Source organism: Plecotus auritus, assembly GCF_963455305.1.
Source record: "Plecotus auritus genome assembly, chromosome: 1".
Taxonomy (NCBI): domain Eukaryota; kingdom Metazoa; phylum Chordata; class Mammalia; order Chiroptera; family Vespertilionidae; genus Plecotus; species Plecotus auritus.
Genome location: NC_137770.1, coordinates 221,262,602 through 221,278,318, shown reverse-complemented (window position 1 = coordinate 221,278,318; position 15,717 = coordinate 221,262,602). Strand labels below are relative to the sequence as shown.

Here is a 15,717-nt window from a genome sequence, read left to right as displayed (position 1 = left end):
AGTCCGTGGGTATTAGGTTAAGTTCTAGAGCATACAATAAATGACAGAATCTAAATAAAGGCTATGTTAGGTTTGCTTTTCTGCAACTAGTGCACATTTCATCTTATTTGATGCTTCATCCATATTCTGACAGCAACAGAAGGGAGAAAAAGCCATTGAAAGTGGCAGAAAGATGTAGAAATCATGAACTTGTAGACTCCCAAGCTTGGAGTACTGTCCAAATTTGGGGAAAGCATCTGATATTTACTGGACTGAAGAAACCATTCTACTGATATTGGACACATGGAGTAGTTAGATTAAATATATTGTAATAATTAAACCTCCCTATAATCCTAATCAAGGTATCTCTAAGGTCAGTTTTTATGACTTCGGAAGGGCTAAGAAAGACCCAGATTATAAAAGTATCCACATCTACAGCTGTGAAGCAGCCAAATGAACCTCTGACTCCCCTACCAAAGGGGGTGACAGCAATCTTCCGCAGATGCTCTATTATCCTCTACGTTCCTAGCGACGCCTATGAAACACCAACGGTGACAACAACCTAAACGCTGTGGTGAACATGAGGAACAAGACAGTGATGCCAGGGCTCGAGGGCTGGATGAAATATTTTCAAGCAGAAGGGGATGGTGCAAACTTTAATGCTTATCTCCAAAGCACTTGGCATTGAGGTTAACCGTTAAAATTCTGAACAGTGCACCTTCCAAGACAGTGAGAAATGTGACTTTAGCAACTCCGCAAAGACTACAGTTCCCACAAGTTCCTGGCCTGTGTCCTCCAATGCAGACCACTGAACTAGTATCCTGGGCCCAGCGGCACTGCGGGTCCCTGTGAAAGCAGGTACGCTTTGTGACAGATTTTAATTTGGAAAAACTCGGGACACATCAAGACGCTGTCACTGTTGGGAGGTATGGGCACTCTGACAGCTGGGTGGTGGCCCACACTCAGTCACTGACAAGAACATCGCGTTAGTTGTCGGTGGCAGGCCCGTCCTGCAAGCCCCTCCTCTCGCCAATGCAGAGGAGCCCAGCTGCATCCGGAGCTGTGTTAACTCCGTCTGTTTTACACCCATGCTCCACCGACTCAAGGAAGATTATAAAAGCTGAGTCTACGTTTCTTGTCATGAGAACAATTTGTCCAATTCCAGACAAAGATGTAAAAAATTAAATCAAGAAAATAAGATACATCTTCAGGTCTCCAAAGAGATCAACGGAAAGGCTGACAGCAGGGACAGCGAGCTTTTAACCGTCCTACACAGCGGCCATGCTGGTCCTGCCGAAAAGTAAGTGAGCCATCTCTGCAAGCCCCGACTTAAAAATCAGGTGACCACGCAGGCAACCACCATGAACCAGCTAAGATACTAGCCTTAAAGGGGAAGCCGAGAGGATGGCATGGGACACAGACCAAGGAGACAGCAGAATATCTAAGCAGATCCTGTGTCATAGCCAAGCGTGCTGTAGCACCTGGTGGGCTGGGCTAAAGGAATATGAATACACGGGCAGTGAAGAACACAACAGAACATCTGACCAAGGGCAGGGGGGTGGTAGGTCCCAGTTCCAGCAGAGGCATCCGAACGGGCTGTGTGATGCTCAGTCATCTTTCTGGGCCAACATGAAGGCCCGGCATTTTGCAAATTGGGAAATATTGGAGAACAGCTGATACAGAAATAATTCACCTGGAAAGGGGATGAGAGGCAAGAGACCAGGTGAGCCTTTGGAGCAAGGTTGTGTGCAACCAGGTGGCTGGGGAGCAGAGCCTTCCCAGTCGCCTTCTTCAGGGGGTGATAACGGGAGTGGTGTCAGCACTCTGTCATTAGCACGCTGGCCATAAAGCCATGGAGAGTGCAGACATGCTCTTATCGTCACCATTAGCGAAGACCAGCACAGCACAGGTGAGCACACACCAAGTGATGCTGAGATGTGAAGATATGTGCAATTCTCAAGATTTTAGAAAAATGGTAAGAGCTGAATGCTTTTAAAAGCAGTGGGCAGCCCTAGCAGGTTTGGCTCAGTGGATAGAGCGTACCCTGTGGACTGCAGGGCCCCAGGGTGCAATTCCAGTCAAGAGCACATACCTTGGTTGCAGGTTCCCTGGCCCTGGTGGGGGTGCATGCAGGAGGCAACCAATAGATGTGCCCCTCTCACATCGATGTTTCTGTCTTTCCCTCTCCCTTCCACTCTCTCTCTAAAAAATAAAAAATAAAAGCAGTGGTCAAATATTGCTGCTATACAAAAAAAAAAAGGGGGGAGGGAGTGGACATGCACTCAGCACTATGGATAACAAAGTCCAATGCAAAAAAAGAAAAAGAAAGATGGATTGACAGATAAGGTTATGGTGGTTATTTTTCTTCTGGCCAAGATTTCATGTCACCAAAGAATCTTACAAAATATTGATTTCCTAGACCTCTAAAACTCTTCAGAAGTATCTTTTTCTTTGTATAGCCAAATATTAGTCTCATGGTTCCCATAAACAACATCTCTTCTGCCCTTATCATTTCTTAAAAACAAAAAACCCCCTCAAGATTGTAGGTAACTTTTCCAATATAGGATCAAAATATTAGTTCTCCCCCCACAACTTTACAGATCTGACAAATAACCATCTCTATAAACATTAAACTTTTCAATGATTGAAACTAAAAAGCTACAGAAGGACCTATTTCTAGGCCTGTTCATTTAGTTGATGCAAATTATTGAACATAAAGGAATATTTTACTTTAACAAAAAATGGCAAAAATAACTGCTTTATAAATGGATGCTCATAAACTTTAAATGAATTTCCAAATATAGTCATGTCTGTAGATGACGTTAACAGCCTTCAACAATGCTGTCCAAAAAAACCAAAACAAACAAACAAAACCAATGCTGTCCACTTAGCCCTTTGCTTACAAAGGATGTGGCATCAGCATTAGTCTGAGGTCCAAACCTCTCCTGAGGTCCAAACCTGAGGCCCTCAGAACAGATCCTAGCCTCTCTGCAGCATTTGGGTAAGAAATGGTTTTAAAGACACTACTGATTCACACATGGGACCCAACAAATTAAACCGGGGACGGTGGGTGTTAACAGAGCTGGTAGCTCAGGGGAATACTGGGGGAAGCAGGCACACACAGTTGGGAAGAAACAATTTTCATCAGTGACAATGAGAAACAGAAGTTTTATGCAAATTCTAGAGATCAACTGAGCACAGAAAGACCCTCAAATTTCAGAGAAATCAGACAAGCCCATTGCATAGTTGTCAGAATGGCCTTGAAGCTGTGTGGACGCAATTGCAGGATATCTGGTCAACTCAGTCGATACCATCAGTCACACCACATGTTTGGTCTTCAGTGCACCAAACAACTGACTGACTGAAATTCTCACTGTTTAACCCGCCACTTTGGCATTGTGTCAACAAAGCCTGACTTAAGGTTATTGGAACCTACAAAATCAAGCATTTTACAATGGCTGGGATCTTTGGATGTTTCTTGACTGACATAATGAAAACTATTACTGTCTGTAAACTCCAGAGATCACTTAGTGCCTTCCTGATCAACATGGTAGAGGACTTTTTTGGTAAAAATAATCGAGAAAAATAGTTGACTTTCAACTAATCACTGTCTAGAGATGGCCTCTGTTCTCTGGCTTCTATTTAATAATAGGCTCTGTCAATGGAGACAGAGCATATTATGTCACCTATCTGATGTCTTTGCTGAGAAGCATGAATTCAAGTCTTTGGAAAACATAAAGACAACTTATTTGAATGAAAGAGAATGCTTGTTCCTGTCCCTTTAAGTAACCCATGTCTCTACCTTCCCTCGTGGGCAGGAACGCAGCCCCATCTTCCATGGGGACCAGCTCTGCGCAGGAAGCAGAACTTATGTGAAGATCTCAGACAGGTGACCATGAGTTTGTCTCCACCTCCTCATCCTCACCATGTAGTCTTTTAAAATCAATGATAGCTTTTCATTTTATAATATAGTATTCTGAAAATCTGTGGTAGGCCCCACAGGCTTTCCCAACAACCCTAAAATGGATTTCCATCTGGGAACCACGGCAGAAGGTCAAGAGAGTTGAGACTGAGGATGTGCATTCTGACAGACGCCATGCTGTGGGCTCTACAGTGATGGAGACAGGACAGTCACAATGGCGACCTCTGGAGAGGACAGGCTGCTGCAATGGAAAGGTTTTGTCCGCTAATCCCCAGACCCATCCTGGGAATTCTTACTGAAGACTTCATCCTGGGAGGCCTGGTGATCGAGCCCTTCATAAAACGAGCCACCATTGTGCAGGAAAGTCCCCACCGCGCGCCCCTGCCGGGCGTGACCCACAGCATCGCTGAACACTTTGTTTATTTGCTCCTCCGAGGGCATCCACCAGTCGGGGTTGGAGGTACAGTGCATCCTAATGAATTCTGTGGGAATATACACAATAAAAAGAGAGAGAGAAACAGCTGGTTTTTGCAGAAGATGGTAGAAGAGGCTGCTTATACGTTAACAGAAGCTCTTAAGAAAAGCTTTATGAGAACTCCAATGCAATGCCATGATGATGTCACTCATTAAACCGTAAGTTTCCTACTCATGTGCAAGAGTAAAGTCCCGTAAGCAAGAGGGAGATCCTTCTAAGGACCATTTGCTATTGAAATTGAAAGTAAACTTGCTTTGTAAGACATGGTAGGCGCCACGCCTGATAAAAGTTAGTGAGTCACATTTTAAAACCCTTGTTACTGCCTCACATTTTTAGGATGTTAACTATCTCCAGAAGCAGAGCAAATTGTTCACATGGTATTCTTCAGTCAGCTACTAATTTGTAGATTAAGTGCAATAAAATCACAAAATCTCAAGGAGTGAGAAATGGCCTAAGTTTCTAGAAGAGGTTTGCACATTCTTAAAATGTTATAGGTTATACTGATTTCTCTAATTGCCTATATATGCACTGACAAATATTTTAAAAATGAGGCTTCCTCTAAATATTTAGTTTCACCAGAAAGCAATTAGCATGCCTGGAAGAGTAAATACATAAAAAATAGCTAAGCCCCCAATGAAACCAACTTGGCCTCCTGTGGATGAGCCCCAAATGAACCCTTCTAATTTCCTCAGGGGGTGAAGGCACCCACATCATCCCTACGCAGCTATTTCAATAGGAACAGTTGTAAAATGCAGTGACCGTTCTGGGAAAGTTATAAGTCTGCCTGTGTTTTTTGCCCAGCTGACTGCAAGTTCAGGATGACTGCTGTTTACACATCTTTTCCTTTCCAGCAATGCTTCCTCTACAGGACGATAGTTCTGACTGTACAACTGGATTGGTCTGAAATTGCTTTGTGAAATCCACACTCTATCTGCCCTGGGGAGAAGCTAATGCTTTGAGTTCATGGACCAGCGAACTCCCTCGCCCTGAACTGTGCCCACGTCAGCGGACTCCAGCTGAAAGAAGGTGGGCGGGGGCGGGGGGGAGGCACCACCCAGGTTGCTGGCTTGGCAGACCCTTTGATTCTGCCTGAGGTGAGATACTCACTTGCCTCACTCAGTCCCAGCCCCGGTGGCCATCCTTGGGGAAAGCACTCTGTTGATTCAGCTCCTCACTCTGCAAAACTGCTGGGAACCTGACGGCCTATCCTGGGGTGCGAGCCTGGGAAACACTGAAGGGCAATTCTAAAATCCAGGTCATTACAGTGCTGCACAGAGAAAGGAGGTATTCTGGGACCGCAAGCACTCAAATATCTACACCTTATTCTTTCACCACTGTCCTCCAATCATCTCCAGCCGGACCATCTATTAGCTCCAGAAGCCAGGGACTGTTTCCTATTCCTCTTCTGTCCTCCTCAAGTCCCTACTATATTCAGTAAGCATTCAACAACTGTTTAAATAATTCCCCTATCTGTTCAGATCCCCCACTCACACATGAACCCAAGGAAATGAGAGACTCAAAGTATCAGCGAGAGGAAAGAGAGGCTAATGGACGAGGACACGCTGCTGTGACACTCGCCCGCCTCACGTGCTCCCCATCTACCGCTGTGACAGGACTTTCCCTGAAACTGACAGACTATTAAAAGCTAAAGGCAGGCTCATTCTGTTAAACAGATAGGAAGCATTCTGGGAGCAGGCCAGCCCAGCCTGTGATTCTAGTCCCCGAGCTCCCTGCTTTCCATCACTAAGAGTGTCCCATGGTCTGAGGCTTCCCCGGCCGCTGTAATCCTCTTCACCACGCCTGGGAGTCACCAGGCCCAAACCTTTAGGGAGGGAACCCCAGCTAGGTCACAGGAGGGCCCTAGGATTGCCGTCTTTGGGACAGACATATAAATGCGCTAACCAGTGGCCCTGGACAGACAACTACCATTCCGTGCCCACACATTCTCCAATGGAGGCCTGTGGGTCATACCCCCACGTGGGCACCGGCTGGAGAAGGCAGCTCTGCTCAGGCAGCCTGGCCGGCGTTAGTGTCGCAGTGGGTGTGGCAGCATCCTCGGGGCACTGGGCACTGGTGCTTTGGGACGTATGCTAATCCCTGTTTCACATACTTGCTAGTTAACATGTACAATCCTGTATAATAAAAGGCTAACATGCAAATTGACTGAATGGCAGAACCAACGGTTGCTATGATGTGCATTGACCACCAAGGGGCAGATGCTCAATGCAGGAGCTGTCCTCTGGGGGTCAGTGCGCTCCCACAGGGGGAGCACTGCTCAGCCAGAAGTCGGGCTCACGGCTGGTGAGTGCAGCAGCGGTGACGGGAGCCTCTCCTGCCTCCACGGCAGCGTTAAGGATGTCCGACTGCCAGCTTACATCCCCCAAGAGCTCAGGGATGGACTGCGAGAGGGCGCAGGCCGGGCTGAGGGACCCCCTGAGTGCATGAATTTCGTGCACTGGGCCTCTAGTGTTTCATAAGGAATTCTGGAAAGGGACACCACTCGAGGCCCCTTATTCTGAGTCCCTCAGCCCCAGGGCAGCTTCTGCAGCACACATGGAGCCTACGTTCAGGGGAGTCCCAGGCCTGCTCCTGCTTCTGGTCCTCGTGCTGAGTACCCCATCAGCTCTGATGATGTTGTAAAATATAGGACATCATGGCTAGTTGGCTCAGAAAGATCCTGAAAATTTCCATCGTACCCACTCTAAGCAAGTGGAATTTCCAGAATTGCCAACAGGCGTTGCTCTGGAGCACCTGTGCCTGGTTAATATGGGTGTATTCATGCCAGTGGTATTCTGAAGTAAGGGCCACTAGAACCATTGGCATCAGGATCACCGGGGATGGTTCTGAGGCACAGCAATGCATGCCCCCCCATGCCCGCCCAACCAGTTGAATCAGACGCTCAGGATGGGCGTGGGGAACTCGGCTGCTAACAAATACTATACAGGAGTTTAAACACACTAACAGTCACTGTGGGCACCCAGCAGGGAGTGCAGGAGTGTGTCCTGGGTACAACCGAGGCCTGGTCAGTGCTCAGGCCTTTCCCTGTGGCTTCCATGTCAGGAAATATTTGATCCATGTCCAGGGTAAGTCACTGTGAAATCTTTCCAACCAATAAACTTACTACTGACCTATCCAGGTGAACAGTTGAGCTTTTTAGTATGACTTTTTCAGGTGTGAACTGTTTTTTTGTTGGCTCTCTAATGTTCTAGTTGTCTAATGTCTGTCTGTTTATTTGAACCTGCTGCATGAATGGTGTATCTCTTGGTTCTTCCTCCTCAACCCCTGCCTGGCTTACCAAGCATGGATCAGTTGCAAAGTAACCAGTTATTAATACTGATCAAGTATTACCTAAGTAGTATTTTTAATACAGGAACTTTTTTGAAACTAATAGAATAAAGTTTGATAGGGCCAAGTAATACTTTAGGCACTGAGGAAAATGAATTCTAAATAAATTTAAGGAGTTGGGGGCACGTATTCTTGAGGGAAGCTAGATGAGGAGGGGGTGGGCTATAGGCTGCAAATAAAAATGGGCTCTACCTACCACTTGACTAATTAAACCATTTCACGTCTTCCCTTCCTCTGTGCCTGTCCCAAGGCTCCAGTGTGGCTGGAGATGGCCTCCTCTGGCAGCAGAGCAAGTCGGAATTTAAAGCGTGAAACACGAGGTGCTATGCAATGCTACGTGCCATTCGGGGAGAACACCAAGGCTAAAGCAAACAAGGATTTTTAAAAGAGAACTTGTCGATACCCAGTAGATGGGCCACATGAAGCCTATGAGGTCTCAGTGGGAAAAAACCAAAAAAAACCAAAAAAAAAAAAAAAAAAAAAGGAAGGGCTACACTTGCACGCGAGCCACAGCCAATGCGGTGAAATGAGATCACAGATGGCGACGCTGAGCGGAAGGATGCAGTACCTCGGAGGCATGTTACTTTAACTGGATCCAGAGGGCGTCTTTCGGGACCTGTCTCTCCTGACTGCACTGACCTTTTCCTTTTCCCAAGGCCGCATGAGTACTTAAGCTCATCGGTTGTGAAAACAAATCTGATGAGGTATCGCAGGAGCCGTCTCCCATCTTTCTTTGAAGAATTTACAGCCTCGTCCCACTGTTTGCTCGTTATGTAGACAGGATAGTTGTTCAACAGCTGCTTGCTTCCCTGGAAAAGAGAAATATTTTCTCATTACCCACTTAGCCAGCCAGCCAGAAGCCGAGGCGATCTCCATTTCAAAGGCAAACGTGCTTTCTAACCAAGTGGCTGTGTGCTGACAATGAACCAGGTATTGAAGAGCACATGTAATTGCTCACACTCATAACGGGCACTTTTCAAATTACATTTGCATTTTCTATAACAAGAACCAATGAGGTATAATGAACACCTTTGAAAGAGGAGCTATTTATAACTTGCATTTTAACAGGTAGGTTAAAATGTGTCAGGATCCAATGACAGGGAACACTATTTAAATAGAACCCGTAACTTTCCTTTTCAATTTATTAAAATATGCAGAAATGGCTTTGAAGAGTGTGATCAAATAGGCCCCTTCCTCCTGTGGAAATGATGCTGGGGGTCTATTTTCATGAGGTGTCACTTGGGCGTATGCACCTAACACCTCATAGCCATTGATTACATTATAGTGCAAACGTTAAAATGTAAAATTTAAAAAGGGGGAATTGTGGAAACTGAAAAAAAAAAATAGTACAAAACATTTTTTTTCCCTTCAAATTATAGCTTTTGTAAATGCCACTATGTCAACTCAAAATTTTTCACACTTTTAACCTTCATAATTTATATCTGCTATAAAATTCCCAAGCTAAATAGCTGCAGTGGGACTAATTACAGGAATTTTTGTAACATTTATAATCCATGTTTAGTCAACTGCTCCTACGCAACCATTACTTTAGTTCTGGCTGTCCATAAAATTCTACAGTCCAGGACAATTAATTAACCCATGATCTCAGTTTTAATGTACTCCTTCCCCAGTAATTAAGGTGTACCAAATAAAGAAGGGAAAACGCATTCCGTTTTACAACTCTGCAAATTTACTACAGGTTATAAATTTGACAATGTTTGGGTCTATTAGGGTTTTATTTCAAAAAGTGCTCTGTGCAGTTAAGCGCTGAGAAGGGCAAACGGCATAGACGCCAACAGGAAGGGGACGGCCAGATTTGGCTATGAAACTGTTACTGAATTATACTCATCTCCACAGCATTCATCCTTTCTTGAATTAGCAGTAGTGTGACTCAGTAGTGTGACTCCCATTTTAAGGGAGGATGTTGCACATGGTTTGTATTTGAACTTAAAGTCACCTTGTTCTTTTTTGGTCAATCCTCACCCGAGGATATTTTTCTATTGCTTTTAGATAGTGGAAGGTGGGGGGGCATTGATGTAAGAGAGACACATCAATTAGTTCCCTCCCACCACACCCCTGATTGGGGGGCAGGGAACAGACCTGAAACTCAGGTACATGCCCTTGACTGAGAATTGAACCCATGGGCCATGGGCTGACGCTCTAATCACTTAGCAACATTGGCCAGGGTTCCATTTGGGTTTTAATTTAATCTGGCTCCGGGTCTTGTTGTGTTTCTTGAGCAAGTTATTATGTCAAGTTGTTGGATTCAAGTTTCCCAACCGTAAAATGGAAGGAATGAACTAAGTTATCATAGGTTTAAGGTTTAAGATACAAGTATGTGGGAGCATAAATCAACCCTGACTCTGTGTATTACAACAAATGACCAAGTGATGGGCAGGAGCCCAGAGTACCAAAGGGCACCTCAGCCAAGGCTGCTGTCTCACGGGGGAGGTGAGATGGAGGAATGACTCGAGTCTGTGGCAGTGCAGATGCAGAAACCAGCATGAAAGATGTAGACTCAAGGGGGTCAGGCAGGCAATTCAGAGAGCCACGGTATGGGAGCCTGGGGAGTCGAGATGATTCCCAGGAGAAGTAGGGTGCCCTTCACAAAGATAAGAATCAGAGGGTATGTCTGGGAGGAGACAGAGGCAGGAAGCAAGGAAGAGAATTCCACTGCTTCCCATGCACAGGAAGGGAAGGGGTCACAGGGTTCTGATCAGTTGACCCGTCAGCCCTGAGCGCAGCCCACTGGGGCCTGGGGAAGGTGGGATCCAAGGCTTGCTGCCTCAGACCACGAACTGTGTCAAAAGCATTCCTGTGGAAGAGCCTCACTAATAACTACCCCCAGGGATCGAGCCATGGGTGAGCAGCCCGAGGCTGCCACATGCACTCTGTACCCCTGGCCACAGGCCAAGATGCTGGTGCAAGCAGTGGTGGGCTCTGGCACAGGCCCCAGCCAGGTGACAAGTTCTCTACACTTCAGCTCTCTTCTGTCCCAATAAGGATAATAATCCCAGCCTGCAGGCCTATGGGGAGGAGTCCACCAATCCCCCACCAGAAGATAAGCCCACGGGGTCTGGGATGATTATCTGCTTTAGTCTGTGCCTTCTTCCAGGGCCGAGAACAGTGCACGAGAGAGCAGGTGCGATGAACATCTGTGACTAACGACGCAGTGAACGCCACGTGACCAGCACACGGCAGACACTCAGCAATGTGCTGCAATGCAGGCTTCTTGAAGAGCTTCTGACTCTAATAAATTGGCAAAGTTAAAGAACTTTAAGGAGACCATCAAAGTCAGAGGGCCATAAAAAAGGACTATGAAGACAGAGGACTCTCACCTTCCTTAAGTGAAAACCAGCTTCTCAGTTGCGGTCCCTGTAAGTACCTGTCAGCCTGGGAAAAGGAGACTGTGCAACTAGTTTTTAAACCTTGTGGTCATTCAACACTGCACAAGTTTTAAAAGGGCTTTCCCTTGGGTGTGTGAGCTCATCTGACAAGCTAGGATTCCCAGAGCTGTGTGGCCACAGAGGTTAAATCCTTTCCCATGGTCTTCCATGCCCCCAAATTCAGAGTTCATCTCTCGGACCAGAGTTGAGTCTATTTCAAGACAGGCGGTACTTGAGATTAGGGAGCGACAATACAAGGAAGGAGCTTTCTCAAATCCTTACAAAATATACTCAGACACCTTTCCATGAAATGTAGCTCTCATAAAATATAGAAATAGCATTTGGAGGCAATTTTCTTAAAAAAGAAGACGAAGTAATTTACAGCTCAAAACAACTCAGAATGCTCTGTGTTGGGGATGAGATTTATCGTACATAGTTAATAGAAATAAAATGTAGTAAATAATACCAATGAGAAAATGTTCATATGTCTGACATGACAATAAAAATAACATAGCATTAATGATGATAGGTGAAGTTTAAATCCTATGCAGAGGAAATGTAGGTATTTCCCCTACTTTTATGTTTTCATAGAATTCTGATTGCATACTATCCTCAACTAGCCACCAACAGGTTATTAAACTCTGACCTACTATTGAGTCAACTTTGAAAAAACCAAGATGAACAGTGCTCTATGTCTTCATAGATTCAACCAAATATAAGACTCAGGTGGACACTGACTTTTCAGTAAATGCAGAATTCATCTTATGAACAATGTGCTCGTTGAGCAGAGGGTATGGCAATCAGGGAGAGCTTCTTGGAGAAAGTGGGCTTTTCTGATGTGCTTTTTGTATAATAGAAATGTTAAGTTAGGAAACCGTGGGCCCTATTCTGAGGAGCAATCAAGTATGTGACATTCATTTTGTATCTGTACTTTTTTTTTTTTTTAAATATATTTTATTGATTTTTTACAGAGAGGAAGGAAGAAGGATAGATAGTCAGAAACATCGATGAGAGAGAAACATCGATCAGCCGCCTCTTGCACACCTCCTGCTGGGGATGTGCCCGCAACGAAGTTACATGCCCTTGACCGGAATCGAACCCGGGACCTTTCAGTCCGCAGGCCGACGCTCTATCCACTGAGCCAAACCGGTTTTGGCTGTATCTGTACTTTTAAAGTAAGTTTAGTGTGGAGAATGGAGAAGGCAGAATCTACTGTCAACAGTCCAGATGAAAAGTGATGAGTATGAACCAGAGACAAGAAGAAAGACTATTCAACATGGCTGTCAAATACGTGGATGCCAGGAATGAGGATGACGAAAGAGTCAGTGATGCCCCAGAAATTTCTGCCTAGGGTTGGTGCCTTTTTAAAATTTTTAAAATATATTTTTGTTCATTTCAGAGAGGAAGGGAGAGGGAGAGAGAAATAGAAATATCAATGATGAGAATCACTGATCCGCTGCCTCCTGCATGCCCCCGACTGGGGATTGAGCCTGTGACCTGGGCATGTGCCCTGACTGTGACCTCCTACTTCACAGATTGACCCTCAACCACTGAGCCACGCCGGCCAGGCAGTGATGCTTTTATTGTAGATAAAGCAGGAGTCCAGATGGGCATTCAAAGATGTCTTGAGTTCGGGGTACATGGCATTCCACTGCTGGTCAGGCTCTGGACTCCCTGGTCCAGAGTTGAGTCCTGGGGACTGGTGGTCTGGAGGTGGATTAGGGACTCGTTAACCTATAGGAGTCTATGTTCAGAGAGAGAGAGAGAACATGACTGACCGGGAAAGGGCCATGGAGAGCAAGAAAACAATGCAGGCCCAGCTGCATGGCTCAGTGGTTGAGCGTTGACCTATGAACCAGGAGGTCACAGTTCGATTCCCCATCAGGGCACAGGCCTGGGTTGCGGGCTTGATCCCGTTTGGGGCATGCAGGAGGCAGCTGATCAATGATTCTCTCCCTTCCTTTCTGAAATTAATAAAAAATATATTTAAGAAAGAAAGTACAATTTAAAAAAAAAAAAAAAAAAAGAGAATGCAGGATGAAACCCTGGCGAACACCAGATGGAAAAGGCTGGGAACCAGAAGAGAGTCCTGACGTGAAGGCCACGGAGATAGTGGAGGAGGGTGAAGTGCTGGGGATGACGAAGGCTGAGAAAGGGCCCTGGACTGGACAATGGGACAGTTCTGAGGCTTCTTACAGGGCATTCGGACACGTAGTGGAGCTGGAGACAGATTACAGGTGGTGGGAGAGCAAGTGGAAATTAAGAGGGTGGAGATGACGAATAGAGACCCGTCTTTTGAATGTTTAATCACTTTTGAAAGACGAGGTCACCATTTGGCAAGTGCTTTCAATGGTAGGCACCAGGGAGGCTAATGGGGATGAGATCGGGCCTAGGCTTTGAGGAGGGAGATGTGCTGTGGTGCAGAATGAACGTGCTGACAGAGGATTCTTTGGAAGGAGAAAGAAAAGATAGTAATTCTTAGAGAGAAGGAGGAAGAAAAGGAAGGCTTATTTTCAGGGTGGGAAGACTTGAGTGTGTTTGATACTCAGGAGAATGACCCAGAAACAAGAGAGAAATCAGTGCACAAGACAAAGAATAAAGGATGCCTCAGGGTCCTAGAAGAAGGAGGCGGCGCTGGGTAAACTAGACGTAGACCAGTGGCACTGGCAAAGGCACTGCCCCCGATGCGGGTGCAGGGTATGCACGAAGGTTGAAATAAGTGTGGCAGGAGTCAGTACACTGAATTCAACTTGGTATCTTACTTTTTTGCTAAATTCAAGAGAGGGAGTGTGGTGGGACTAGGGATAGGCTGCGGCTGCCTGAAAGCACCAGACACCCCTCCTCTGACACCCCTCCTCCAAATTTCAGGGGAAGGGAGTGTCTCAGGTCACAAGGCACGTGAGTCTCAGTCTGCACGAGATGACTCCACCCTTTTCATGCCGTCTCTCACAGTTCGGGGAACTGGATAACCTGTGGCCTTGTATTTCTTCAGCAGAGAGGCACAGGGGTCAGGTGGGAACAGGTGTGCGGCAGGATCTACTAAATGGTAAGCACGGAGATGTACTTTAATATTATTTAACTGGACACGGGGAATGCCAATGATGTATGACCATGAGATGGCAGAGTGGGTCAACATCCCACTGTTACTAACTTGGACAACTCACCCTGCCAAATGGAAAAACGGAGCTACTTCAGTCTACTGTTATCAATCCTAGACATTGGTAACCCCGTAAGGTACAGTGCAGTGGCTTCTTTCACTGGGTTTAGGTTCTAAAGTCCCTAAGATGAAAATAACACACCCAGAAAACTGAGCCTTAGATCCTGTACAAATGTACTGTGGTAAGAGGTACAACCATTACCATCAAAACAGACTGCTTCTCCCGTGATTTCTTCCACTGGGGTCCAGAGAACAAAACGCTCACGTTCCGGGGCCCTAATGTTCGGAAAATATCTATCTGAACACTCGAGAACCTCAGCTTGGGTGACATATCACAGAAAGGGGTGTTCTGGAACCCTGATTCTACCTGAGGAACAACAGGTGGTGACTCCTATCTCCAGCCCGCTCTGTGCCAAAAGAATGGTAGAAAAACTTCCCACATTATTTAAACTGCTATTTCTCTCTTATTGCTCCCAGAGTACAGACTGACTCTTTGTGAGTTAAATACATGCATCATCATCTTTTGCCACAGTCTACATACTCACAGGTGATAGACCCATAAGCCTCAGCGAGTCAGAAATGTATTTTGTTAGCCAACTTGTTCTGGTATATGTGGGTAAGCCATCAAGACACTTCATTTTGAGGAAATTCCCAATGGAACAACATTTACCTTATAACAAATGGAGACCTACCTCGGAGGGCTGCTCAACTGGCTGTGGGATCATGAGTTGGTTGTGATGCTGTAGCACCGTCTTCAAGTAATCTAGAACGGTCTGGCAGGGCACTGGGTGGGAGAAATTGCAATGATTATACATTAGCTATCCTGCCACAAGGAAACAAAACACTTTTAAGGTCTAAAAAGACTTTTGATGCAAACTTGTAAAAAAAAAAAAAAAGACACTGTCTAAAGGAAATAGAATCTTCTTGCATTTGACATGTAGTTATTTCGATTTGTGAATACAGAACAGATGCTAAGGTTTGGAGGAATTTTTAGGCTCAGCACAATTTCCTGAAAACTTTCAAGTCAAACTTAATCTAAGATGAATTTAAGGAACAGCTCACAGAAGGAACATGATTTGTCTTCTTTGACTCAAGTTGTAACAGTTGTACCCAATGATGCTCTTTAAAATTAAAATACTGGAAGTTAATACTTTACTACTTTTTAATCAATAACATAACACTAATTTTTAATGACAGATTTATACTTAGTTCTTCAGAGAGCTGGACTGCCATGCAATTTAGTCCTGTTTCCAACAGGAATACACCTGCCCACACAGTTCCCACTTACATGTCCCTGTTCTCTCTCCTCTCAAGAAACTCAACGGATCTGGCTCAATTCAGATTTGGTTATTGTGTAGTTCATTAACTGTTCATTATTTTTTTTGAGGCTTAGTCTTACAGAATCACTGAATAATCATAATAAAACGGACCAGACAGTAATCCAACATAGAGC

General features: G+C 45.3%; 1 protein-coding gene across 1 annotated transcript in view; it reads right to left on the bottom strand.

Annotated features, from left to right (window-relative positions):
• Positions 1-4,165: 4,165 nt before the first annotated feature.
• BEND4 (BEN domain containing 4) overlaps positions 4,166-15,717 on the bottom strand; it is a gene marked incomplete at both ends in the record, with an annotated part of 36,251 nt that continues 24,699 nt past the window's right edge. Inside the window, 3 exons of the mRNA XM_080688520.1 lie at positions 4,166-4,383; positions 8,290-8,530; positions 14,957-15,048. Of these exons, the coding sequence (XP_080544646.1) occupies positions 4,166-4,383; positions 8,290-8,530; positions 14,957-15,048 (551 nt within the window). The remainder of the gene's footprint in view (positions 4,384-8,289; positions 8,531-14,956; positions 15,049-15,717) is intronic.